The sequence below is a fragment of the Syngnathus floridae genome, chromosome 6, assembly GCF_059516105.1.
Source record: "Syngnathus floridae isolate MCC-2025c chromosome 6, RoL_Sflo_1.0, whole genome shotgun sequence".
In the NCBI taxonomy this organism is placed as follows: Eukaryota; Metazoa; Chordata; class Actinopteri; order Syngnathiformes; family Syngnathidae; genus Syngnathus; species Syngnathus floridae.
The window spans coordinates 4,891,688-4,919,279 of NC_142418.1; the positions used below are offsets into that span (position 1 = coordinate 4,891,688).

The following is a 27,592-nucleotide window of genomic DNA, read 5'->3' on the forward strand; positions in this document are numbered from 1 at the left end:
TCTCGAGTCTTGCGGCCACAGATGTCGTACGGCGTCCCCGCCGCCGAACCCCGTGGAAAAACTTGACGGGCGTTTAAGTCCGACAAAATGCATCAATAAATTATAAGGCAGCTGGGGTGGTTAACGCCGCTGCCTTTTAGCAAGAAAGCTTGGCATTCGTTGAGGACTGCGGCTCAACTAATTACAAAAGTAAAGGCCAAAACATCCTGCCAACGAGCATCTCGCAGCATAGCGTCTGACGGCAAACGCTAGAGTTTACGCCAGGAGGTGGTGTGGGAAAATCCCGCAGTGGAGTGCTAATCCCCTCGGGAGAGCAACACGTATATAAATGCAACCAGAGATTATTCATTTGTGGGGGTGGAGGCTTTATACACAAAGTGTGGCACATGCTGTGCATTGGTGCTCTAGTTATACATCATATAGAGGGAAAAAAATGCTATATGAGGTCATGAAACATAGGGTGTTACGTTGTTGCTTCCACTGTAGAGCCTGACCATTTGTTTTTGTCTAACGCCTTCATGGGAAAAATAAGACGTCATCAAAAACAACGGGGCCTAAAACGCATCCCTGAGGAACTTTGTTACTAATTGTGACTGACTGGTTCTTACTCAGGCTGGATGTATGAAACACATTTGGAGCGGACTTGAAACAATTCCCTGAGGAACGCCACTCAAAATTGGGACCGTTATTTGGAAAACAAAATCATGTCTGGACTATACAAGCCATTAGTACCATGTACTAATCTATACCAGATTTTACTGTACTCTACTCTACTCTACTCTACTCTACTCTACTCTACTCTACTCTACTCTACTCTACTCTACTCTACTCTACTCTACTCTACTCTACTCTTACTCTTACTCTTCAAGCACACTTGTATGAATTTGGTGTGGAAGAACAATCCCTGACTTGAAGGTGTTTGGGAGGGCAACAATACTTTTAGTTCTCTCAAGTTCATTTGCGTGGACAATTTTTTTCTCAGAAGAACGGAAGTAGAGAACAATGACCTATTTGCCTTGCTCTGAATTTGGCTCAAAAAGCCATTTTGGTCCATTGGGAGGGAGCAGAAAGAACATGAAAGATTTGTCTAAAGGGAGCAGAAACACCATGAAAGATTTGTCTAACAAAGCCCACAGTCAGAAGCTTTTAATTTAGTGCCGAAGCTTTGTTGGAGTGAGACCGAGCAATGAAACCTTTGGTGCTTCAGAGCAGATGTGTCCGTCACAGAAAACCGCAGTCTGACCGTGGAGATGCAGACTCTCCAGTTGTGGTGTAAGAGTCCAAAGCGACGAGGAAAATCTTGCATGACGAGCTCGCCGCATGATTTGGAGCCGTTCGCCGCATTTCACGGCTGTCAAGAAGCCGAGAGGTCATTAGAGCGTACCGGCGAGACACACCGCCCACGGCTCGGGGGATTCTCGCGCCGGTGGTGAGATGATAAACATCTTCCCGCACTTCGACGGCACGATCATTTCTCAGCTGACAGTTCGTACGAGCAGACGTTTGCGTCAGTGGGGCCGTTGTCGGAAAACTCGATATAGATGTAAAGAGGACCTCTGCTATTTTTTCCCCTCTGAAATAACTCATTCACCGCCAACCCAGTTAATATCTTTGACGTTTATGGTACTGAATGAGTTAATTGAAATAAATAATTGACAGATTTATCAACTCCTAAAATAATTGGCTCTAAAACTGAAAAATGTGCAGCCGTGTGATCGGTATCGGAATCAGTATTGGCCAATCTCGCTCATGGAGAATCAGCACCGGAATCGGCAGCAAAAAAGCCCAGTTGGAACACTACTATTCAGGTCATATCACTCCAAAAAAAAACTTTTATAATTTATGACATAAACATGGTGGACTTAGTGCGATTTTGGCCAACAAGTCCACTTTCCAGTTTGGCCGAGTCCAAAAATCTACTTGTCGGCGTCCAAAGCAAATAGCTGCAGTTTGGATGGGGAGTCTTTTGGCGGTGAGTTCATAACTCAGTGCACAAGAGCCAAAATGGAAGGACTTGTGGAATTCTGGTCCCGCGTCTCGATACATGGATGCGCGCCGTGTTGGAAGCGTGAAGGGGACTTACAAAGGTGTTCGATAAAGACACAGGTATCTCCTGTCGTCTTGGATGAGAGACTACGTGGAAAATTGGCACACCATGCATTATTTCCTTCTTTTTATTTTTTTTGTCCCTCTCTTCTTGCTATCTTTTTCTCCCTGCTCTGCCTTATCTCAGGCCGCATGCAAGCATGCAGCAGAAATAACAGCACTAAAATTCTGTTTTTACGCCGCAGATCAACCGAGGGGCTTCATTAATCTGTTATGGAAAAAAAAATTCATGCAATTAGCATGCGTGAGCACGGAGAAATGTACAACAACATGCATCAGCCAAATGCAACCCATTTTTGCCCCTTTCAAAGTTGGTGAAAGAAGGAAGAGAAGAAGACAAACTTAAGTCTTGTTTTCCATCAACCAATATTTTCCATCAATCAAATGTCATCGGGACTTGGAATGGGGTTTGTTTGCTCCACTTTCTGCCTCATGTCAAGGTCAGCTAAGTACACATGGCGCTGGTTTTGCTTCTGCATGCGGAAAAAGGATTGGGCTGATGTTCAGTGCATCGATTCGAGCATGACACAAAAATGTCGGCCGGCCACCCAAAAATAAAATATTGGCTTTTATCGCTGATAAATATATACAACATATGATTCTATCCATCAAATATCTTTTGTTCCTAAAATGAATCAAAATACTTAGCAGCACTTTTGCTCAGCAAAAGTGGGGCACTGGGTTGATGCAAATGACTCTATCACGTGTCCCTCGCCAGCCCTTTAAGCATTACGCCACCCGCTCTCATCCCTCGGGAGGGGGGGGGGTCTTTCATCTCCTGCTTGTACCATCAGGAGGACCACGTAGGCCTCATTTTGATGGATCCCAAGCGGGTTCCAGCCCTCTCTCCTGCGTGTCCTGGGTCGTCCCCAGTTGGGACATGCCCGGAACACGTCACCTTGAACACATCATCCTAACCAGATGCCCGAGCCACATCGTCTAGCTCCTCTCGACGCCGAGGAGCAGAGGCTCTTTGTTTTGAACGCAGGTCCGTGCCAAGTCAAGTTTTTTTTTAAAAAGATTGACTATGACAAACCACTTAACAATAAGGCTACCATTATGAACAGTTTATCAGTTCAAATAAATAAATACAAATTAAAATATATATATGTATTAAAATAAATTAACAAATAAATCTTTATCAATTCAATTAAATAAACGACTTCATGAAACATTCATACAGACTTCATGCATCGTTCCAAATGGTTAGATAAGATTTAGGTGGGGCAGCAGCTTAACGTGCCCAATTGTGAGCACATATCTTATTTGGAACATCATCACTTATAAATCTCAATACAATTTAAAATATATACAGAAGGGCTTGTGGGTGTCCGTCATCATAGTGCCGATGATAACCCAAGCACTGATGAAATATTTCAAATGGAAATCCCCATTATTTAAAATAAAGACTCAAAAATGAGAGAGGTTTACTAAAGAGATTAAATTATTAAATGATTAACTTCATTGTTCACCACAATAGCCTGTGGGGTGGAGGGAGGGGCTGGCTTTTTTAAAAAATTCTATCCATCCATCCATCCATCCATCTTCTTCCGCTTATCCGGGGTCGGGTCGCGGGGGCAGCAGCTTTAGGAGGGACTCCCAGACTTCCCTCTCCCCAGCCACTTCATCCAGCTCATCCCGGGGGATCCCAAGGCGTTCCCAGGCCAGCTGAGAGACATAGTCTCTCCAGCGCGTCCTGGGTCGTCCCCGGGGTCTCCTACCGGTGGGACATGCCCGGAACACCTCCCCAGGGAGGCGTCCAGGAGGCATCCTGATAAGATGCCCGAGCCACCTCATCTGGCTCCTCTCAACGTGGAGGAGTAGTGATTCTACTCCGAGTCTCTCCCGGATGACCGAGCTTCTCACCCTATCCGAGATCTCGTTCTTTCGGTCACGACCCATAGCTCGTGACCATAGGTGAGGGTAGGAGCGTAAATCGACCGGTAAATTGAGAGCTTTGCCTTTTGGCTCAGCTCTCTCTTCACCACAACGGACCGGTACAGGGTCCGCATTACTGCCGACGCTGCACCGATCCGCCTGTCGATCTCACGCTCCATCCTCCCCTCACTCGTGAACAAGACTCCAAGATACTTGAACTCCTCCACTTGGGGCAGGATCTCATCCCCGATCCGGAGAGGGCATTCCACCCTTTTCCGATCGAGGACCATGGACTCGGATTTGGAGGTGCTGACCCTCATCCCGACCGCTTCACACTCGGCTGCGAATCGTTCCAGCGAGAGCTGGAGATCACGGCCTGAAGAAGCCAACAGCACCACGTCATCTGCAAAAAGCAGAGACGCGATGCTGAGGTCCCCAAACCGGACCCCCTCAACGCCTCGGCTGCGCCTAGAAATTCTGTCCATAAAAATTATGAACAGAATCGGTGACAAAGGGCAGCCTTGGCGGAGTCCAACCCTCACTGGGAACGAATCCGTCTTACTGCCGGAAATGCGGACCAGACTCTGGCATCGGTGATACAGGGACCGAACCGCCCTTATCAGTTGGCTCGGCACCCCGTACTCCCGAAGCACCCTCCACAGAACCTCCCGAGGGACACGGTCGAACGCCTTCTCCAAGTCCACAAAACACATGTGGACTGGTTGGGCAAACTCCCATGCACCCTCGAGGATCCTGCCGAGGGTGTAGAGCTGGTCCACTGTTCCACGGCCAGGACGAAAGCCACACTGCTCCTCCTGAATCCGAGGTTCGACCTCCCGACGGACCCTCCTCTCCAGCACCCCTGAATAGACCTTACCAGGGAGGCTGAGGAGTGTGATTCCCCTGTAATTGGAACACACCCTCCGGTCCCCCTTCTTAAAGAGGGGAACCACCACCCCAGTCTGCCAATCCAGAGGCACTGTCCCCGATGTCCACGCAACGTTGTAGAGGCGTGTCAGCCATGACAGCCCCACAACATCCAGAGCCTTTAAGAACTCCGGGCGGATCTTGCCACCGAGGAGTTTTTTGACTCCCTCAGTGACTTCGACCCCAGAGATTGGAGAATCCGCCTCAGAGTCTCCAGGCCCTGCTTCCTCAATGGAAGGCGTGTAGGTGGAATTGAGGAGGTCTTCGAAGTATTCTCCCCACCGACTCACGACGTCCCGAGTCGAGGTCAGCAGCACGCCATCCCCACTGTAAACAGTGTTGACGTTGCACTGCTTCCCCCTCCTGAGACGCCGGATGGTGGACCAGAATTTCCTCGAAGCCGTCCGAAAGTCATTCTCCATGGCCTCACCGAACTCCTCCCACGCCCGGGTTTTTGCCTCAGCAACCGCCGAAGCCGCGTTCCGCTTGGCCATCCGGTACCTGTCAGCTGCCTCCGGAGTCCCGCAGGCCAAAACGGCCCGATAGGACTCCTTCTTCAGCTTGACGGCATCCCTTACCGCCGGTGTCCACCAGCGGGTTCGGGGATTGCCGCCACGACAGGCACCAACGACCTTACGGCCACAGCTCCGGTCGGCCGCCTCAACAATGGAGGCGCGGAACATGGTCCACTCAGACTCAATGTCCCCCGCCTCCCCCGGGACGTGGGAAAAGCTCTGCCGGAGGTGGGAGTTGAAGCTCTTCCTGACAGGAGATTCTGCCAGACGTTCCCAGCAGACCCTCACAGAGCGTTTGGGTCTGCCAGGTCGGACCGGCATCTTCCCCCACCATCGGAGCCAACCCACCACCAGGTGGTGATCAGTTGACAGCTCCGCCCCTCTCTTCACCCGAGTGTCCAAAACATGCGGCCGCAAATCCGATGACACGACTACAAAGTCGATCATCGAACTGCGGCCAAGGGTGTCCTGGTGCCAAGTGCACACATGGACACCCTTATGTTTGAACATGGTGTTCATTATTGAAAATCCGTGTCGAGCACAGAAGTCCAACAATAGAACACCGCTCGGGTTCAGATCAGGGGGGCCGTTCCTCCCAATCACGCCCTTCCAGGTCTCACTGTCATTGCCCACGTGAGCATTGAAGTCACCCAGTAGAACGATGGAGTCCCCAGAAGGAGCGCTCTCCAGCACTTCTTCCAGGGACCCCAAGAAGGGTGGGTACTCTGAGCTGCTGTTTGGTGCATAGACACAAACAACAGTCAGGACCCGTCCCCCCACCCGAAAGCGGAGGGAGGCTACCCTCTCGTTCACCGGGGTGAACCCCAATGTGCAGGCGCCCAGCCGGGGGGCAATAAGTATACCCACACCTGCTCGACGCCTCTCACCGTGGGCAACTCCAGAGTGGAAGAGAGTCCAGCCCCTCTCGAGAGGGCTTGTACCGGAACCCAAACTGTGTGTGGAGGCTAGTCCGACTATATCTAGTCGGAATCTTTCTGCCTCGCACACCAGCTCGGGCTCCTTTCCAGCCAGAGAGGTGACATTCCATGTCCCAAGAGCCAGCTTCTGCAGCCGGGGATCAGACCGCCAAGGTCCCTGCCTTTGGCTGCCGCCCAGCTCACATTGCACCCGACCCCTTTGGCCCCTCCCACAGGTGGTGAGCCCATGGGAAGGGGGACCCACGTTTCCATTTCGGGCTATGCCCGGCCGGGCCCCATGGGCGAAGGCCCGGCCACCAGACGCTCGCCTTCGAGCCCCGCCTCCAGGCCTGGCTCCACAGGGGGGCCCCGGTTACCCGCGTCCGGGCGAGGGAAAACAAAGTCCATTTATGGTTTTCATCATAAGGGGCTTGGGTGAGCCGTGCTTTGTCTGACCCCTCACCTAGGACCCGTTTGCCATGGGTGACCCTACCAGGGGCATGAAGCCCCCGACAACATGGCTCCTAGGATCATAGGGGCACGCAAACCCCTCCACCACGATAAGGTGACGACTCGCGGAGGGGTTTTAAAAAATTTTTTTAAATTTTAAAAAAATTTTATTTTGATTTTGCGGCACATATGAAGATTAAGCAGCTTTGAATTTCAAATGAAAGCCAAAACAGTTGCCCTATCTCTTCCAGCAGAAGGATTTAGCTTGATTAGCTTGAGGCTCACAAAGGCCCGAGGCAACAAAAAACACACCGACACCTCCACTCGTACATTTTCATTCTCAAAAATAACTAAAAGGACGCTCGAGACTTTTCATACGTCTTGACTTAAGAACCGATATGCCACATTCTCGGGAGCGAGTTGCCTCAGCGCCGGTCGTAACTGGACCGGAAGAGCGCTTAGCGTAGATTGAGTTAGCGCAAGGGGCCCAGATGGCTTCTTTGCAGCTAATGCTTGTAATCGCATCTGCTTCTGATGGCGGTGCCGGCAGCGGCGCTTCGATTAAATCAGGCCCATTTGGAGCGTTGGGCCACTTCCACTCAAGTCTGTTACGACACGTGTACTTCCTTCGCATATTCCAAAGTCGAGTTGGCTGCGCAAAGGGAACATGTAGCGTGTTAGCATAAAACATTCAAGCAATAAGTTGTCAGGGGAGCCACGGGGCACAGATGAAAGATTTTTTTTCTTTATCCGTTCAGAAGATGGGAGCCCAATTTCAGAACTTCCAGCTGTTTCTTTGTGTTAGCTTGACATTTTGGAACCTTTTTAATGACTAGTCTACAGTTAGCCGTGTCACAATGTACAATGGTGGCCATGTTAGCGGTCTTTAAACCAGGAAAAGAAAAACTCTATGTTTCTAGACAAAAAAAATGGAAATTGGCATATTGTATCATCTCTGTCCTTACCACAATGTTTTATAGCACAGCGATTTGTTTTATTTTTTATTTTGGCCTTGAGCGCAACTTGACTGCTTTGGCTCCAGCCATGTGTTCATTCATGTTTAGCATCTTGACTAATCTTTTTACAAGCTAAATCAATTCTAGTCATCAATCCAATCGCACATCAATCTAAAGATAGACCACGATAACATCATCAGTCACAAAAATGGGGAAATTCCCATTCAACAAGATCAAAACAAAAACAAAGACGTGCTCTACCAGAACCAGTGAAAAACGTGTTGTTGCTACATCACGTCTTTCCAATGCGCAACATCCCACTCGGATCGAGCGAGTCCACGCCGTGCAGCTGTCTGCAGTCAAATTGTCCTGGGCTTTCCTGAGAACGCAAAGCAGGAATGCTCCCCGAGAAGGACAGAATGTGATCACCATAATCCGGCAAACAGATGTTTGAGGAAGAATGCTGGCTTGCCCAGAGGACACGGATTATCGGCGTGGAAGTGCTAACAGGAAGTTGCGCCGGCGCATCAGTGACGGTTCGTCAACGCGTAGCCATGTAACGGCGCTAACCAATGGATGATCACTTCTACGAGAATCCTGGAAAATCACAACGTCCCGTCACAACGTACAAATCATAGCATCGGCTAGCATAGTGCAGACAATGATATGGTAAGAGCAGCAGGGGGAAGTTTACAAGTGGCACAATGGAAGGAGGCTGCGAAAGCCTTTTAAAGTCCCAAGTCCCAATGATCATCGTCACACACACATCTGGGTGTGGTGAAATTTGTCCTCTGCGTTTAACCCATCCCCATGTGATTTAGATCCATCCCCTGGGGGAGAGGGGAGCAGTGAGCAGCAGCGGTGCCGCGCTCGGGAATCATTTGGTGATCTAATCCCCCAATTCCAACCCTTAATGCTGAGTGCCAAGCAGGGAGGCAATGGGTCCCATTTCTATAGTCTTTGGTATGACCCGGCCGGGGTTTGAACCCACAACCTTCCAGTCTCAGGGCGGACACTCTACTACTAGGCCACTGAGCTGGTCCTTTTGTGATCGGGTTAGCGAGTTCACCTCTTCTGGTGTTGTAACTGTACACCGAACTCGAGACTGACTAGGTGAAAGCGAGGAGCTGTCCTCCATCCCGGGCCACTCGTCTCCACCTTCTGGAACCGCAAAAAGAGAGGATGGCCTGGGAACTACCTGGAACCATCCATCAGCCGCAGGAGACAGGTCGTGTCCCTCGGGGGGCCTGCCTGCTTTAGTGCACTGAGGACATCTGGATGGGAAGCATCTGGTGGAGGGGGCGGGGGAGGGGAGGGGGCGCTTCTGCGAGAGGCCACAACAACAGGCTGTCATCTGGACTCGGTTAGCACCGCGCAATTGGGCTCGGTGGCCCAGAAAGCTTTTGCAGAAGGTTGGTAAACAACACAAGTCAAGGCAGAAACGTGAGTGAACATTCAAGTTCAACAGAGCCATTACAAGACGACATTGACATTGAGCTCTCGCCAACTAATCGTTTCTTCCAACGTGCGCACTTACGGGCGTCACTTAGACACATGGCCATTAGAGTAATGGTGGGACTCAAACACCTGATGCCTCAGGAGACATCTGTCGCCACTTTGGAGGCGGAAACACGCAAAGCGTCTTCATGCAGACGATGTGTGTTACATTGCCTGAACAGTTGCTGGGGGGGGAGGGGGGGGGGAATCATCTCATCTCGGTGTTAACCGTGAAGTCATCGCAATAGAAAAATAATTTGTGACGTGTCTTCCAAGCAACATTGAGCAGTTTCACACCAAGCAGCTGCACTGGAAGCTGTCAGCCGTCAGCCGCCTTGACGCTTGCCAGATGATGAAGCGTAAATAAAGAGCTAGCAAGCGAGTAATCAAATTGCCCGTCAACATCCACAGCTGCGTGCGGACAACACCTCCACGTGCATCCTGACAGCTCAACTCAACAATTCAAAAAAAAAAAAAAAAAGGTCCTGAATTGACCGGGTTGTTTCGTCACCTCGCAAAACTTCCCCAATGATTTTTCATAATCCATAATCCATTTTTTATTTTGTAATCCAGGATGGATTAGTCACCATTTCATGATCTTTTTTTTTTTTAGTGCCATCAATGCAGAGATTGAGCAAACTCGGTTTCTAGGTCACATGGCCTGGATATACTCGTCATATCATACGCACTAAATATAGGCCGCGGGAGCTTTCTAATCCGTTTCACAAGCTGCGGCATCCCGAGGCCAGAGGACCAACCTGCTGCCTTCTCATTGTATGTCGTCTGGGCTTTTGTCACCTCCGCGTCTAATTTAGAACATACGAGCGGGAAGTGAAGCCCCGGGAACGAGAGTGAGGCAGCTGCACGCCAGCCGGACTGCTGGGAATTCCCGACCAACTAAATGAAGTCCAATGAGCCTTTGGTTCTGGAGAGAGCACATTCACAGCCACGATTACTTGCCGTCTTATTTTTTACTCGCTATGCCGATTTTGAGCCGAATTAGTTAATTTTATTCTAGGTTGCTGATTGGGTGGGTTGAATCCAAATGAGTCGTTCTTTGCAGAGGATAAAGAACATATGCCCGCCAGGACACCAACAAAACAAAAAAATGTTGGCGTCCAAAGCACGGCTTGAGGCAGGACTGCGCTTGCTCGGACAGGCGCAAAAAAAAGTGCAGCGTCGTTGAGTCTTACCTCCAGCACGGGCCCCGCCCCCAGGATGATCTGCTCCACGCCGCTAGCGAAGCCCTTCTGGCTGAGGGCAGTCAGGTGGTGAATGAGAAAGTTGGTGCTCTGCGTCTTGCCAGAGCCGCTCTCGCCCGAGATGACGATGCACTGGTTGTGGCGACGCTGCAGCATGGCGTGGTAGGCCACGTCGGCCACGGCGTAGATGTGTGGCTCCAGCTTGCCCAGCATGTGATTGTCGTAAAGCTTGACGTACTTGGGGTTGTAAATGGGCAAGAACTGGAAGGGGTTGACCACGATGAGGATACTCCCCACGTAGGTGTAGATCTTCTCTTGGCGGAAACGTGCCCGCAGGCTCTCCAAGAGGGCGCGCTCCGTCAGTTCGGGGAGGGCGCACAAATCCGTCGGGGGGTCGCTCCCCGCCGGTTGGGGGAGGAAGCCGCGCTCCACCATGCGGCGGCGCTCCTGCGTCACCCGCAGCCACATCTGGAGGCTGCCGCCGTAGTGGATGGAACCGTCCAAGTTCTTTTCGCGCAGGAGGAAGCGGTAATCGTCGCCGCTGCCCAGCCCACCGCGGTTCTCCAAGGCGCTCCTGGGCCACAGCATCATGCGCTGCACGGGGCAGTCGCCGGGGTTAAGGACCCACTCCTCGCCGCCAAACTCCTTCACCTCGGCCAGCACGTAGCATTTGGTGCGCTCCAGGCCCAGCCGCTTGATGAGGCACTCAATGGCCTCGGCCGCTGTGGTGTTCTTGCGGGCGATGACGGGGCAGTAGATGGTGCCCTCGGCCAGGGAGCCCGGGTAGACGCGAAGGCTGAACTCCTGGTCCTCCAGGCGCCGCCGCATGCTGCCGCTGGCGGCGGCCATGTTGGTGCTGCTGGCGTAGCTGCAGCTGCCATCTTGTAAGCTCATGGTGGCACAGCCGCTCCCATCAGCGCTGCGCTCTCGCCGGGCACGCTGGCAGCAACTCAGGACATCCCAACCTGAAGGAGACAAAGCCTGGTTGGTGAAAAAGCACGTGCTGGGATACTGGTGAATTTTTAAAAAATATTTAGAAAAAAATAATAATAATAATTTGTTTGCTTCATTATTGACAACTCATTCATTAATGCATTTCTCTCTGGCCGTCAATTGGGGCTGCATATTATTGGGAAAATATCTTTCAGCCCTACAGTCAATCAAATGCGTATTTTCACTATTTGTGAAAATAAATCCATTCCAAACACTCATTTTTAATCAGAAATAATCGAAGTAGCATCTATCGTGGGAAACCAGCCGAGTCGTCACATGGTGGCGACCACTCAATAAACTCTCTGTCGGGGTGCTGAGGGGGAACTTCGGCGATGAATGCGGTGAAAACCAAGACCGCAGGCACATGATGCAACAACAAGACGCTTTATGCATTGACGGCGTGTCACTGCCGTAAAACCATTATGCGTGTGTGCGCATGTGTGATCATGTGACAACCCAGAGAACAGAATCCCGCCAAGTGCCAAAATTAACAGCTGCCACCTTCCGCACAAAAGTGGCTGTAATGAGCCAAACAATGGGCTAATTCACCGCTCACTTCCTTGTCTATAGTGGCCAGTCTCACACACACACACACACACACACACACACACACACCATCCATCCATTTTCCGAACCGCTTAGTCCCCACGGGGGTCGCGGGCGTGCTGGAGCCTATCCCAGCCGTCATCGGGCAGTAGGCGGGGGACACCCTGAACTGGTTGCCAGCCAATCGCAGGGCACACAGAGACAGACAACCAATCACACTCACACCTAGGGACAATTTCTTCAATCTTCAATCGGCCTACCAAGCATGTTTTTGGAATGTGGGAGGAAACCGGAGTGCCCGGAGAAAACCCACGCGGGCCCGGGGAGAACATGCAAACTCCACACAGGGAAGGCCGGAGGTGGAATCGAACCCGCACCCTCCTAACTGTGAGGCGGACGTGCTACCCAGTGCGCCACCGAGCCGCCACCGAGCCGCCACACACACATACACAAAGGTTAATTGATGCTAACAAGGGCAGTGACCAATGTCGCTACAATGAAGCACAAGACTGATTACAACATACTGTACAAGGGTTATTTCAAAGGCAACATGTCGCTACATTAGTTAGCTTTCAATTTCACAGGCCTCGGAATCATTTCTGCTTTCATAGTTCAAGTTACAGAGAACAGAAACCAGCTCAGTGGCCTAGTATACCAGCTCAGTGGCCTAGTAGTAGAGTGTCCGCCCTGAGACTGGAAGGTTGTGGGTTTAAACCCCGGCCGGGTCATACCTAAGACTATGAAAATGGGACCCATTGCCTCCCTGCTTGGCACTCAGCATTAAGGGTTGGAATTGGGGGGTTAGATCACCAAATGATTCCCGAGCGCGGCACCGCTGCTGCTCACTGCTCCCCTCTCCCCCAGGGGATGGATCAAAATCACATGGGGATGGGTTAAATCCAGAGGACAAATTTCACCACACCCAGATGTGTGTGTGACGATGATCATTGGGACTTTAAGTTCCTGTAGTTTTCTTTACTTTGCTGAACCCAACAGGATTTTTTTTCTTTAGCTGTGGAACCTGACGAGAACATAACATTTAGGAAAGCCTGAGCTGGGATTCGAACGCAGAACCACAAAACTATGAAGCAGATGGTTGGTAAACTATGCCCCTATGGAAAAAATAGTGTCTTGGTTGAACTCAAGCAAAGATCTCAAGGGAGCTTCTGCGAGCTCCTGAGACATATCTCCTTCCACGCTTCGCCCACCCTCCGTGGAGCAAACACACAGAGGCCGACTGTGATCCGTGACGAGACAGGGCCCGATTCCAAAACCAGATAAAGTGAGCGACTGAGGGCCGCGACAACTCTCGCTTTATGTCCGACCAAAAGGAACAAAATGGAAGACAAACAAGATGACCCAAGGAAGTGACAAGCTCTTCATTGACTTCAAATGTCGGCCTTGCGAGTCACACCAGTCGTGCGCTTGTAGAAACAATTCAACATGTATTTAAAATTTCGGTAGGTCACAGTGTTCAGAAAATTGTTTTTTGCAAAAGATACTCAACAAAGACAACACCAATGGTCTCAAAATAATCGCTCACAACCTTGCTGTTGTCGTAGATTGCCAACAAACATTTGGCTAGCTGTAATTGATAATGTACTTATTTGAATAATTCTATGTAAAAATAAAAATCAGGCGGCTCGGTGCCGCACTGGGTAGCACGTCCGCCTCACAGTTAGGAGGGTGCGGGTTCGATTCCACCTCCGGCCCTCCCTGTGTGGAGTTTGCATGTTCTCCCCGGGCCCGTGTGGGTTTTCTCCGGGCACTCCGGTTTCCTCCCACATTCCAAAAACATGCTTGGTAGGCCGATTGAAGACTCCAAATTGTCCCTAGGTGTGAGTGTGAGTGCGATTGGTTGTCTGTCTCTGTATGCCCTGCGATTGGCTGGCAACCAGTTCAGGGTGTCCCCCACCTACTGCCCGATGACGGCTGGGATAGGCTCCAGCACGCCCGCGACCCCCGTGGGGACTAAGCGGTTCAGAAAATGGATGAAAATGGATGAATAAAAATCAGGCTTTGAATCAGCAGGCTAACATAGCAACAGTTGCTAAGCTAGAGTTCATGACCCCAAGACACAGGCCTCTGATTAGCATATCGCTGTTTGTTTGAGTTGCTGTAGCAAGTTAGCTAACCGCCGTGACAGCCATGTTGGGAGGTGCGACTTTGCCATTAAAGGCAATGTGTGGACATGAAAATTTTTCAGCAACAGTAAAAATGTACGCTAGCTGCTGCCCTGGCTACTGTGAATTTCTGGAGAACAAGCTGTCAGAAATGTAAAGATGCCCTTTAGGAAATAAAGGATATTACAGATTACCATACGATAAAGCTAAAGCCCTACTTCGAGTAATGGTTTATTTTTTTAGGGGATGTGAGGAGGGGGCGGGGTCATAAGCGATGAGTCCCACTGAATTGACTTTTCAAAATCCACTCGACAACCATAAAACACACACACAAAGCGCAACGGATTAATTTTTGGGATTTTGTTTGTGGGTTTCTCGTGTCCCTTTTAGGAACAGGAAAGCTATTTGTCTGTTGTTTATGTGAAAACTAAAACAAATTGAGATGTCCTTTAAGACCAAAACGTTCCTGGTTTCTTTTTGCCTTTATACTATAAATTCATTTGAAAAACAAACCAGTTCTGGTCTGAATCGTTCTTATCCTCCTCTTCCGCTCCCCTCCCTCATTCTTGCTCTGCGGCCTGCATTCAGTTCTCACCAGTGTAACAGCAATAAACACCAAACCTCAGCATTCCTCAACACACACACACACACACACACACACACACACACACATGCACACACATGCGCACACACACACACGCACGCACGCACGCACAAGCATACACGGACTGCACTTCAAATCTTTTGACACAGGAAGTGTGTTTTCCTGCCTGAGCCCAAACTCAGACTGATACTGTAAACTCAAAGAAATGGATCATTGCGGGAATTACATCATGGCACAAAACACAAACTACACGTGCATGCACTAACACATACACTAACCGACTCACTCACTCACTCACTCACTCACTCACTCACTCACTCACTCACTCACTCACTCACTCACTCACTCACTCACTCACTCACTCACTCACTCACTCACTCACTCACTCACGTAATTGCTGTCTTATGTGACACAATTAAACAGATTAAAAGAATAATAAAAAGTTTTTCACAACAAATGAGTGCCGAGTCATTGGAGGCTCTGCTCGGTTGAGGTGCCACAACAACATAAAATATGTCACCAAAGTGACACACGCACGCACGCACGCACGCACGCACGCACGCACGCACGCACACACGCACACACGCACACACACGCACACACACGCACACACACGCACACACACACACACACACACGCTGGTCCCAAAGTGCATTTTTGCGTCACTAACATTGCAACAGCGTCCTGTTCTGGGATGACATCATCCCGAAAGCGGAGGTATTGATTTAAAACCCCAACCCTGTAAAAGGGCCAGCCAGTAAGGGAGCATCTGTTGCCATGGTTACCGTCACACACTTGCTTGAAATCAATTTGAGCAACACTTTGGAACAAGGGCCAAATGCAAAAATGTAATCGCTTCATTGGATGAAGAGCTTGTTTCATATTATGATCAACCTTTTTTGAAAACTCTTCTATTTATACTGCATACATTATATAGTCTTATTATTATTTATTTTCATTGTATTTATTATTATTTTTATTAGTAGTAGTAAGTAGTAAGTAGTATTAATAATACTTAATTATTATTATTACTATTATTATTGTGGCTTTCTAGATTTCGTTGATAAATGATCCAGAATTCATATTATGCACTCTACATTTTATTTGTAATTGATTCAGTTGTAGTTTTGTATTTTCACGAAATGTTAACATAGGTATTGACTGTAACCATAACGGCAGCGGGGGCAGGTCCTAATGCCTCCCCAATACCGCCATCATTTTCATTGATCCGCCGGTTAGCCACGTGCCTTTCTGCGGGGACGATGATCAATATCAACTTCTGGTTTCTGCGCATTAAAACGATCGATGCTGAGATGAGATTCAATTTTTGGAACACTGCGGCACATCATGCTAGATTTTTTTTTTTTATTTAGCTGGGCCGCGCTCCAAAACGCACTCGAGAGGAGCGCAACATTGACCGACAGCGCTCAAAACCGCACGACGTGTTTAGTTCTTGGGGAAAACCCCACTTTTGTGCGGATATGACCTTTTTTTTTTTTTTTTTTTTTTTTTTTAAAACCTTTTCACCATGACGTCACAAGTGGCAAAAGCTCAAGCGATTTTTCAGAGTGGGACTATAGGAGGAAAAAAAACATCTGAAATGATCAGCATTCAAATGTCTCCGTCCAAAAAAGATGTTACGGGATGTAAAGGAAACGATCATAGATCTATAGCATTCGTCCTATCTTCTTTTATCAAGGGATCAGCCAGACTGCAAATGTGCGAGGGTCAACTGCGCTCTTACTTCGCCGACACTTTTCTGTTTTTAGACGCATCACAGCAGGAAGTACCGATAACTCAGACGAAAGCCAAAACTGTCAGCGAGGTCAGAGTTCTTCTCTTGACCCCTAAAACATTTTGTCAGAGCACAGGAACTTGACTTCATTCATTTTTCCTACTTTTGTCATCATCTGTGCAACATGGGTTAGTTTCACACTCACAAAACAGGTTTCTGATTAAAAGGTAGAGAGAATGAGTTTTATCTGTCAACCAGAACCAACGCTGATATTAATCTTGCTGATGTCAAACACAAAGCGATGCAATGGCGCCATTTGCCAAACAGCCATTCATAAATCCAAATTTTACAGACCCTCTTGCACGCCTACACGTTGAAACATGTGTTTGACGAACATATTTGTTGATGGCAGTAAATGGTTGGATTATGATCGACGGGAATAAACGTCCACAGGAGTGAATGAGTTAAATAATTGTGCCTTGGTGTCTATTGTTTAGAAGCATTAAGAAACAGTTGCTGCTTTTATACAAAAGTGGGCTTTGTATCCAAGTGTCAAGGTCTTCTTTTTGGTTGAGCTGTGTGGTCACTTTCACTTCCACTTTGGAGGCGCTCGTGTCGCATCACTTCCTGCCTGGGTTATTTCAAATCATCAGAGAAGCTGTGCTTCCCCTAGTCATGGAGAAACCAAAACGAATTGAAACTAACTCGCAGTCTCATCATCAAATAACTTCTAAAGAATTGAAATCCAAATTTACGCTTAGTCATTATTTTTACCCTAACCCTATTTGAAACACTTGGCCCAATAATCATCATTGTGTGTGTGTGCGTGTGCGTGTGTTTTACTGTGTGACGGACGGGATGGTTGCCACCTGCACGACGTGACATGACAGCGCGTGAACACACCCGCGTGTGCATGCGTGAGAGGAAAGAGTGCCACGACGAGTATCAATAACAGTTGCAAGAATGCGGTCATTAGGGACGAGCCTCGGGGCACATCTCGTTCAAGCGAAAGCTCATCGTTCCATCTCATACCAAAGTTCACACACTTAAGAAGATGCGCCCTGGACAGGTCGTCAACCAATCACAGTGCGAGAGCGATAAATGTTTCCGCTTAGCAGGCAAGACCTCACCGATGTCGGTACACGTGCTGAGCGCAGCATAGGAACATCGCAACAATAACAATTGTGGTTTTGATGTGATACTAACGCAGAACGACCTATTTTCCTCAAACGCATTTTTAAAAATTCATCATACATGCATATATACAGACAGACGTGTCCATTTTGTATCACAAAGACACACACACACACACACACACAACATGTAAGAGGTGGCGTGCAGATGCTGCGCCCCCTCCCCCCGCCTTCTTCCAGCCACCAAATCCATTTAGCGGCCACTGTTGGTGCGCGTGTGCGCGCTTGCCTTCTTCTCAATGGCAGTCGCTGTCTTCCCTACTTGCTCTAATCGACTGTCAGTCGGTCAAAGACGAACAGCACTTGCACTTTGGCGGCCTCCAGTGCACCTCGAAGAGTCTCAAATCGTCCAAATACGGAATCACAATAAACGACAAGAAGTGCCGGTTCAATTGAATGCGGCCGAGGCCGACTGTTCATGAATATTATTGTGATGACGATCAACAATCAATCAAGTGAGATTAGATCATCACGATGGTCACAATGGAAGACCAATCCATGATGAAGGATTAGAAACGGGGATTAGGCATCAACAAGCGTGCGTGTGTGTTTCTGGTTCTTTGCCTTCATTTGAATTAATTAACTCCACTTTGACAACACACGCACAGAGCCATTTCAGCGCCATGACAACAGCCGACGCCACAAACCAATCGCCACCCTCGTCTCATTGTAGCCGGCCAATCAGAGCGCTCGGTGCTCCTCACAAGTGGAAAATACTATGATCGATGAATCAAGTTTGCTTTATTTGAGGAGTATTTTGCGTGCAATACGTTCAAATATCACATTTTCCATCGCATCTCGCCTTCGCCGCACGGCAATTGACTAAGGGATGATTCCGATTGCTGCGACTTCCTCTAGGACGAATAGTTTCCAAAAGCTAAGTGCCTCGCAGGCTGTCGTAAAAGTGGAGCCTCAACCAAGGGTGACGTTTTGCACATCTTTGACAACGAATGAGATTTAATGGCGAGTGTCAGTCAACGCGCAGATGTTGATCATCTGACTGCAACCACCGCCGCCGCGCTACAAAGCGTTTGATTGTCTCCAGACGGTTCACTCTAATCAGCCAGCGTGACGCCATTTGCTTCATATGGCGGATCTCTTCTTTGTGCCAACAACTTCAGACGAACGTACAGTACATACTCTACTCCGGTTCACCTGATAAGGTTTGAGGCAAAAAAAAAAATTCCACAATCACTAAGTCAAATGATTATAAAGCTGAAAATGAGCAAACAAAAGTAGCGCCTAAAGGAAAACACACACAAAAAAAAATGGAACACAAGACAATTGCGCCACTGACAGAAGATCGACTGAGTGGCCTTAAAACACACCAAATCCAATTTTACTGCAATATTCTTTGTTTTGCCCTGAAGGAAACATTTGAGCTGAAAATGACAATGATGGCATCAAATGAAGATGACCCCGCCCCTGTGGCATTGTGTGGCGCTCTATTAATAGACCTGCTGAGAGATACATAAGGGAACGTGGCGCCAACACGGTTTACAAAGCCATGACCTCATCTTGGTGTTAGCTTACGCCAAACAAACCTCCGGCGACTTTCCAGCTCGACGGCAAATGTAAAGCTCCAATTCGAAATCGATTCTTGGCCATAACGTAAAATGAGTCCTGCTCAGAAATCGGAAAGCCCAAAGTCAACGCAAACATGCTCAGCTGAAACTTGTGTGACGTCCCCCACATTAAACACAACGCAGGGAAACTGGGAAATACAAGCCGCACTAAAGGCATCAGTCAGAACAAGACTGTCGCAGTCATCTATTTTTCGATTATGCAAGCAATTAATCGGATAACATTTTATTTTGCACGAAACCATTTTTATCTCAGTTTCTGTTTTCTAACGACTTGATTGAAGTTTATTTGTGATGGAACAAAACTAAATAACAATTAAGCTATGTAACATGCAAAGGATTGATGTTGAGAACGGTTTGAAACCGATTCGGTTAACTGCTTAGGTCATTATGTTGTAAAGTCAAAGCAGATGTTTGTAAATGTCTTATTTTGAAGAAACACAAAACACGGTCGGTCCATTTTCGAAAAGGATGACAAATATCACAGACTGTTGATTTGAACAATTTTACGTGCAACAATGACTTGAAAAGATGACTCAATAATTAAAATAGTCGTCCACGTGGAACCGAATTGCGGCCTTGCAGCTTGGGGGACGGGAACAATTGCTTGCAATCAGGTACATGATGTTGTCTTTTAGGAGTCATCCAGTGCGTTTGGTCGACAAAAACCCAAACTGCCTGAACACGCTTGGCAGCAGTTTGCCGAGCAAGCGGCACGCTCTTGAGAGAACCCTCATTGCGCCGTCATCTTTGCTGACATTAACATTTTATTTGGCTTATTATGTAAGTGGCAAAGTCTGCGCGAGGCGGGCTGAGCACATCATTCTGACAGCAGGCAGCTGGCCTGCAAAGTCACCCACGCAGCGGCAGCACAGACAACCCCCCCCTTCCCTTATCCCCTCCCTCCTCCAAAATCCCTCATGTGAACATGCAACTCAGGGAGACGTCAGAGCTAAATGTGCGTACAAGCCAACGTGGAAAAATCATCGTTGGATTAGGCCGGAAAGGCAGGAATGTAAATTCAGAACTACTACAGCCGGTGTGCCACAAGGGTCCGTGCTTGGCCCCAATTATTTCTGGGTTTTCTTAAATGAAAGTTAGTGCTGGCGCTTTTGCTTTCTGGGAAAAAACGCGTGACAGCCACGTGAAGGGGATCACATGTATTGAAATTCATCCATCCATCCATCCATCTTCTTCCGCTTATCCGGGGTCGGGTCGCGGGGACAGCAGCTTTAGGAGGACTCGCAGACTTCCCTCTCCCCAGCCACTTCATCCAGCTCATCCCGGGGGATCCCAAGGCGTTCCCAGGCCAGCTGAGAGACAGTCTCTCCAGCGCGTCCTGAGTCGTCCCCGGGGTCTCCTACCGGTGGGACATGCCCGGAACACCTGCCCAGGGAGGCGTCCAGGAGGCTTCCTGATAAGATGCCCGAGCCACCTCATCTGGCTCCTCTCAACGTGGAGGAGTAGCGACTCTACTCCGAGTCTCTCCCGGATGACCGAGCTTCTCACCCTATCTCTAAGGGAGAGCCCGGACATCCTGCGGAGAAAAGTCATTTCGGCCGCTTGTATCCGGGATCTCGTTCTTTCGGTCACGACCTATAGCTCGTGACCATAGGTGAGGGTAGGAGCGTAAATTGACCGGTAAATTGAGAGCTTTGCCTTTTGGCTCAGCTCTCTCTTCACCACAACGGACCGGTAAAGAGTCCGCATTACTGCCGACGCTGCACCGATCCGCCTGTCGATCTCGCGCTCCATCCTCCTCTCACTCGTGAACAAGACTCCAAGATACTTGAACTCCTCCACTTGGGGCAGGATCTCATCCCCGATCCGGAGAGGGCATTCCATCTTTTTCCGATCGAGGACCATGGATTCGGATTTGGAGGTGCTGACCCTCATCCCAACCGCTTCACACTCGGCTGCGAACCGTTCCAGCGAGAGCTGGAGATCACGGCTTGAAGAAGCCAACAGCACCACGTCATCTGCAAAAAGCAGAGATGCGATGCTGAGGTCCCCAAACCGGACACCCTCAACGCCTCGGCAGCGCCTAGAAATTATGTCCATAAAAATTGTGAACAGAATCGGTGACAAAGGGCAGCCTTGGCGGAGTCCAACCCTCACTGGGAACGAATACGACTTACTGCCGGAAATGCGGACCAGACTCTGGCATCGGTGATACAGGGACCGAACCGCCCTTATCAGTTGGCTCGGCACCCCGTAATCCCGAAGCACCCTCCACAGAACCTCCCGAGGGACACGGTCGAACGCCTTCTCCAAGTCCACAAAACACATGTGGACTGGTTGGGCAAACTCCCATGCACCCTCGAGGATCCTGCCGAGGGTGTAGAGCTGGTCCACTGTTCCACGGCCAGGACGAAAGCCACACTGCTCCTCCTGAATCCGAGGTTCAACCTCCCGACGAACCCTCCTCTCCAGCACCCCTGAATAGACCTTACCGGGGAGGCTGAGGAGTGTGATTCCCCTGTAATTGGAACACACCCTCCGGTCCCCCTTCTTAAAGAGGGGAACCACCACCCCTGTCTGCCAATCCAGAGGCACTGTCCCCGATTTCCACGCAATATTGTAGAGGCGTGTCAGCCATGACAGCCCCACAACATCCAGAGCCTTTAAGAACTCCGGGCGGATCTCATCCACCCCCGGGGCCTTGCCACCGAGGAGTTTTTTAACTACCTCAGTGACTTCGACCCCAGAGATTGGAGAATCCGCCTCAGAGTCTCCAGGCCCTGCTTCCTCAATGGAAGGCGTGTAGGTGGAATTGAGGAGGTCTTCGAAATATTCTCCCCACCGACTCACGACGTCTCGAGTCGAGGTCAGCAGCACGCCATCCCCACTGTAAACAGTGTTGATGTTGCACTGCTTCCCCCTCCTGAGACGCCGGATGGTGGACCAGAATTTCCTCGAAGCCGTCCGGAAGTCATTCTCCATGGCCTCACCAAACTCCTCCCATGCCCGGGTTTTTGCCTCAGCAACCGCCGAAGCCGCGTTCCGCTTGGCCATCCGGTACCTGTCAGCTGCCTCCGGAGTCCCGCAGGCCAAAACGGCCCGATAGGACTCCTTCTTCAGCTTGACGGCATCCCTTACCGCCGGTGTCCACCAGCGGGTTCGGGGATTGCCGCCACGACAGGCACCAACGACCTTACGGCCACAGCTTCGGTTGGCCGCGTCAACAATGGAGGCGCGGAACATGGTCCACTCAGACTCAATGTCCCTCGCCTCCCCCGGGATGTGGGAAAAGCTCTGCCGGAGGTGGGAGTTGAAGCTCTTCCTGACAGGAGATTCTGCCAGACGTTCCCAGCAGACCCTCACAGAGCGTTTGGGTCTGCCAGGTCGGACCGGCATCTTCCCCCACCATCGGAGCCAACCCACCACCAGGTGGTGATCAGTTGACAGCTCCGCCCCTCTCTTCACCCGAGTGTCCAAAACATGCGGCCGCAAATCCGATGACACGACTACAAAGTCAATCATCGAACTGCGGCCTAGGGTGTCCTGGTGCCAAGTGCACACATGGATACCCTTATGTTTGAACATGGTGTTCATCATTGAAAATCCGTGTTGAGCACAGAGGTCCAATAATAGAACACCGCTCGGGTTCAGATCGGGGGGGGGGGGGCGTTCCTCCCAATCACGCCCTTCCAGGTCTCACTGTCATTGCCCACGTGAACATTGAAGTCACCCAGTAGAACGATGGAGTCCCCAGAAGGAGCGCTCTCCAGCACTTCCTCCAGGGACTCCAAGAAGGGTGGGTACTCTGAGCTGCCGTTTGGTGCATAGACACAAACAACAGTCAGGACCCGTCCCCCCACCCGAAGGCGGAGGGAGGCTACCCTCTCGTTCACCGGGGTGAACCCCAATGTGCAGGCGCCCAGCCGGGGGGCAATAAGTATACCCACACCTGCTCGATGCCTCTCACCGTGGGCAACTCCAGAGTGGAAGAGAGTCCAGCCCCTCTCGAGAGGGCTTGTACCGGAACCCAAACTGTGCGTGGAGGCTAGTTCGACTATATCTAGTTGGAATTTTTCTGCCTCGCACACCAGCTCGGGCTCCTTTCCAGCCAGAGAGGTGACATTCCATGTCCCAAGAGCCAGCTTCTGCAGCCGGGGATCAGACCGCCAAGGTCCCTGCCTTTGGCCGCCGCCCAGCTCACACTGCACCCGACCCCTTTGGCCCCTCCCACAGGTGGTGATCCCATGGGAAGGGGGACCCACGTTTCCTTTTCGGGCTGTGCCCGGCCGGGCCCCATGTATTCAAATTAACTAAAAATTATAACTAATTATTATTTTTAGTTGTATTCAAATTAACTAAAAATAATAATTAAAGCCCTGAAGTGATGCCACGGTTGTATTTTGGTACAAATAGCCACAGGCTCCCTGTGGGCTTTTACACCCCCCCCCCCGTCGAGCAAGTCTATCACGCGAGCTATCGGACCAGATGAGATGGCCAGTCTCAACTTGTCAACTAGCCCACGGCAGCGTTGTCACACCGGCTGACCAACAAGAACATGAGTCTCCACTGAGCCTAATGTTTGTTTAGGGAATTTGCAACCAAGTCGAAGTACCTGGACAAAAAGTGTGTCTTAAGTTGGAGCCTTCGAGTTGCTCATCAGCCAACTGGCAGCAGCACAAGACCGATAAACAGCTGCTATTGTGTACACGAAGATGGTCTCAGCTCCTCTAATACGTCTTGCGTCTTTGTTTTTGCTAGTTTGACGGTTAAACTTCAACTAGGAGGGGGCAATATGCAACTTGAAGCCTTTTTTGTGACAATCGCTTGGACCCCAGTCTTTCTATCGGACCAGTCGCTGCTAGTTGGGACGCGTGTTGAGTCACGGCCACCGTTGTATGTCAAGTTTGTGAGTGCAAGTTAAAGAAAACATAAATCAGACAAAAGATGGTTCATATCTCAAAAATCATGCAAAATTGGACCTCAAGGCACAAGTGTATGAGGATCATAGTAAGAAGCCCCAAACAGCTTGAGACCCCACGAGAGTCCAATATGATGCTAGCAATGAATGACTTGCATTTGCGGCTTCATTTTACAATCACTTAGTCTTTCATTTTTAACTCCTCAAGCAACATCACTTGCAAAAATGGGAGGGGGGCATTCACATCAGAACCTTGCTTGATTTATTTCTTTTTTTTGGGGGGGGCGGCTGCAAAGGAGATTGGAAGCACCCCCCTCCCTTCTGTCCTTCCCTCCCTCCCTTTAGAAGGGACTGCGACAATATGACTACATGAACACACATTGCTCAGAACAAAAATATATCTATGCGCATGGAGACGTTAGATAAGAAAACCATTTGACATTCAAACGAGGCGGCTGCGACAAGGGGCGCGTGTGTGTGTGGGGGGGGGGGGAGCATATTCCACCTTTTTGGTTTCATAACCGCGGTATGTGACTGTGGACATGATGACAGCGTGCAACATGATGTCCGCACAGAAAAAAAAAAGACAAGGAAGGAGAAGGGGGCTTTGGTCTTACCTTCTCCGCCTCCGCCGCTGCCGCTGCCTCCTCCTCCAGTCCGCCCAAGCGACGAGGGAGAGCGGCCAACCGCCACCGAGTCAGCCGGAGCCCACTGCGGTGCGTCCGGACACGCCAGCCACAATCCGCCGGTCCGATGTGTCGATCATGGAGAATCAAATTCCGGTGGGAAAGCTGCTCCAGTGTCTATGTGTGTGTGTGTTTGGAGGATTCTGGCAGAATCTGTCTGCCGTCCTTGCCGTCACTTCACGTCACCTCACACACGTCACACACGCTGCCGTCCTCTCTTCAAGGCTTCCTCCACACAACTGCGCGTGGCCGCGCCGCGCGTCCACGCGTGGGATGCAATAGGGAAGTGGTGAGAAGGGGGGACACTCCTACGAACACAATAACAAATCAGATTTAGACTAGCAATTGACCGCTCACTTAGGAGGGAAATTGGATAGATAGACAGAGAGATAGCGAGATTTGACAGACTCCATCAGTACCCAAAACCTTAAAATAAGGACACTTGCCTGATCCCAATACCTGGTATATTTGTACTCGCTCATCCCTAACTTATATACATAAATATGAAAATATAATATTGCTCATTTTAGTAAAATTAACGTTTTCATATTATTTTTATGTGACATTGTCATTTAAAAAATCATTTTACATTGTTACATATTCCACAAAGACTTCAAAAACTAATTTCACCTACAAATGATTTGACGTTTGCTATGACGCTTGATTCACATCCGATAGTCAAGGTAAGGTCGCCTTTGTGTGGTTAAAATGTGTATTACACATAACCCGTTTGGTTATGTCGCGCAAACTAGTCAGCAATTTGTTTCATAAACCGCAGCTAAAATTGTGATTCAAAATACGCAAAAAGTATTTATAGTAGTATAGTATGTATAGTACAGTATAAATATTTTAAATTGCAATTTTGAGTACGAGCGGTACAAAGCTTGTGTACACTGACCAAATTTGAATAGTGTCTACAAAAAATGATATTAGAATTATAACAGTTTGTTAAACAGGATACAAAATAGAAATGTTTAATATAACAACAATAATACTCTGTAACGTTACGTTCGACGCCATTTCTGCATATGGTTTGTGTTTAGGCGGGAAAGAGACGCGTGTGGAGACACTATGACGCCACAATCACGCGACACGGTTGTCAAGCCCGTGACGATCAAGTAAACAAACGACAACAATGGAGAACATACAGTCGATGGTGTTCTTTCTGCTTGGCATGTGGCTCTTTATCACGAGAAGAAGGCAAGCTTTGTTCGAGAGGAGATTGCAGGTTGCGCGGAGGAACACTGCGGAGAAAATGAGGAGAGTTTGGGAATTGTTGGAGGACGACCCCTTTCCGAGACGAAGACGGCGGCGCCAGATGGTGATTGTGACTTTTTTCGGCACGATGGTCCAGTAAACAAAAAAAAATAGCTGATACAAGATACAATAAGATATTTGAGAATAGATCTTTAAACTGTCAAGAAAAATGTCAACAAAACCAAGCTTTTTGAAAAGCCAACAACCACTATTGGAGCTAAGAAACCCATTTTTATGGCAAAGAAAGAATTGGTTTGGTGAACTACCACCACCACGAGTCAATGATTGATACTAGTAAAGAAACAGCAATACATTAATCCAGCAAAAGTCATAAATAGGGTCAGTCAAAAACAACATGTTACGTGAACGTGTTGTGACTACTAACAATCTCCACCAGGGTGTCTTTGCAGACATAGTACTACTACTACTATTTCTCCTTTGATAACCAAACCCAACGCAATGTGCTTTCCAGATGCTTCAATTGCTGCTCAAGCGCCGGCGCCGTCCGAGCATCTGGGTGGTGCATCACTCTAGCATGTGGTGGGACCAGATCGTCCCAGGCTTCACGCGCGCAGAGTCACTTCCGCATGTCCGAAGCAACCTTCCTGGACATCTGCTCCAAGCTACGGCCGGCCATGGAGAAACGTGACACCAACTTCCGCGTGTGTGTCCCGCTCAAGAAGCGAGTGGCCGTCGCTCTGTGGAAGCTGGCCACCAACAGCGAGTACCAAAGTATCGGCCACCTTTTCGGCGTCAGCAAGACCACGGTGTGCCGCTGCCTGCGGGAGTTCTGCTCGGCTGCCTGCGCGCTGCTGCTGCCATGCCACATTCGCTTTCCCGACCCGGAGATGCTCGCCGGAACGGCGGCTGACATCGAGGTAAGGTGGGGGCTTCCCCGATGCGTCAGGGCCATCAACGGCTCCCACATCCCCATCATCGCGCCTCAGGAGAAGCACCGGGATTTCATCAATGCCAGGGGCTGGCATTCCATCATCCTTCAAGGCGTGGTGGATGGCAAGGGGCTCTTTTGGAGCGCATGCGCCGGCATGGCAGGAGGTCTGCGCCACGCCCGAGCACTCAGGGAGTCTACGTTGTGGGAAACAGCCGAACAAGGGTGCTTGGAACCCGGCTACTACATCCTGGGAGACTCGCCTTACCCGTTAAAGACGTGGCTGTTGAAAGCATTCCGGCAAGACGGTACGCTGATGCCAGAGCAGCGCGCGTTCAACGAGAGCGTGCGCTGCGGCAGAACCATGGTGCGCACAGCATTTTCCAGACTCAAAGGTAGGTGGCGCTGTCTGACCAAGAGGAATGACAGCGACATCCAGATGGTCAAGTCCATGGTGTTGACCTGCTGCGCCCTGCATAATATATGCGAGAGACAAGGAGAGGAATACAGGGACCGTTGGGACACTCCTGCTGTGACAAGAATGCAGGATGTGAATGACGAAGAGGAGGAGGAAGAGGAAGGTGGACATGTACGAGACAATGTGGTGAGATTTTTAAGAGATGTAACAACTTGAAATAATAAACTTTTATTTTGTA

General features: G+C 49.5%; 2 protein-coding genes across 21 annotated transcripts in view; one reads left to right on the plus strand and one right to left on the minus strand.

Moving 5' to 3' along the window:
• Positions 1 to 25,070, minus strand: part of LOC148395990 (unconventional myosin-IXAb-like) — a 55,242-nt gene extending 30,172 nt beyond the window's left edge. For 8 of the 19 annotated variants that reach the window (XM_088378123.1, XM_088378121.1, XM_088378122.1 and 5 more), the window contains exons 1-2: positions 24,722 to 25,068; positions 10,440 to 11,413 (exon numbers count right to left, since the gene is read on the minus strand). In XM_088378123.1, coding sequence (XP_088234249.1) covers positions 10,440 to 11,342 — 903 coding nt within the window. In that variant the 5' untranslated portion in view covers positions 11,343 to 11,413; positions 24,722 to 25,068. Of the gene's footprint in view, positions 1 to 10,439; positions 11,414 to 24,721 lie in introns of all 19 variants that reach the window. The other 11 variants (XM_088378111.1, XM_088378114.1, XM_088378112.1 and 8 more) reach the window with 5 other exon arrangements.
• On the plus strand, positions 24,937 to 27,592 carry LOC148395991 (uncharacterized). 2 transcript variants are annotated; one of them, XM_088378133.1, is made up of 3 exons: positions 24,937 to 25,473; positions 25,834 to 26,111; positions 26,520 to 27,592. In XM_088378133.1, the coding sequence occupies exon 3, from the start codon at positions 26,635 to 26,637 to the stop codon at positions 27,568 to 27,570; it is 936 nt and encodes a 311-aa protein (XP_088234259.1). In that variant the 5' UTR covers positions 24,937 to 25,473; positions 25,834 to 26,111; positions 26,520 to 26,634; the 3' UTR covers positions 27,571 to 27,592. The 2 variants fall into 2 exon arrangements, with proteins under 2 accessions (XP_088234259.1, XP_088234258.1); XM_088378132.1 differs by having other exon boundaries at positions 24,937 to 26,111.

Bases quoted from the DNA above. Each gene is read 5' to 3' on its own strand.
- LOC148395991 (XM_088378132.1), top strand. From the start codon at position 26,635: ATGTCCGAAGCAACCTTCCTGGACATCTGCTCCAAGCTACGGCCGGCC.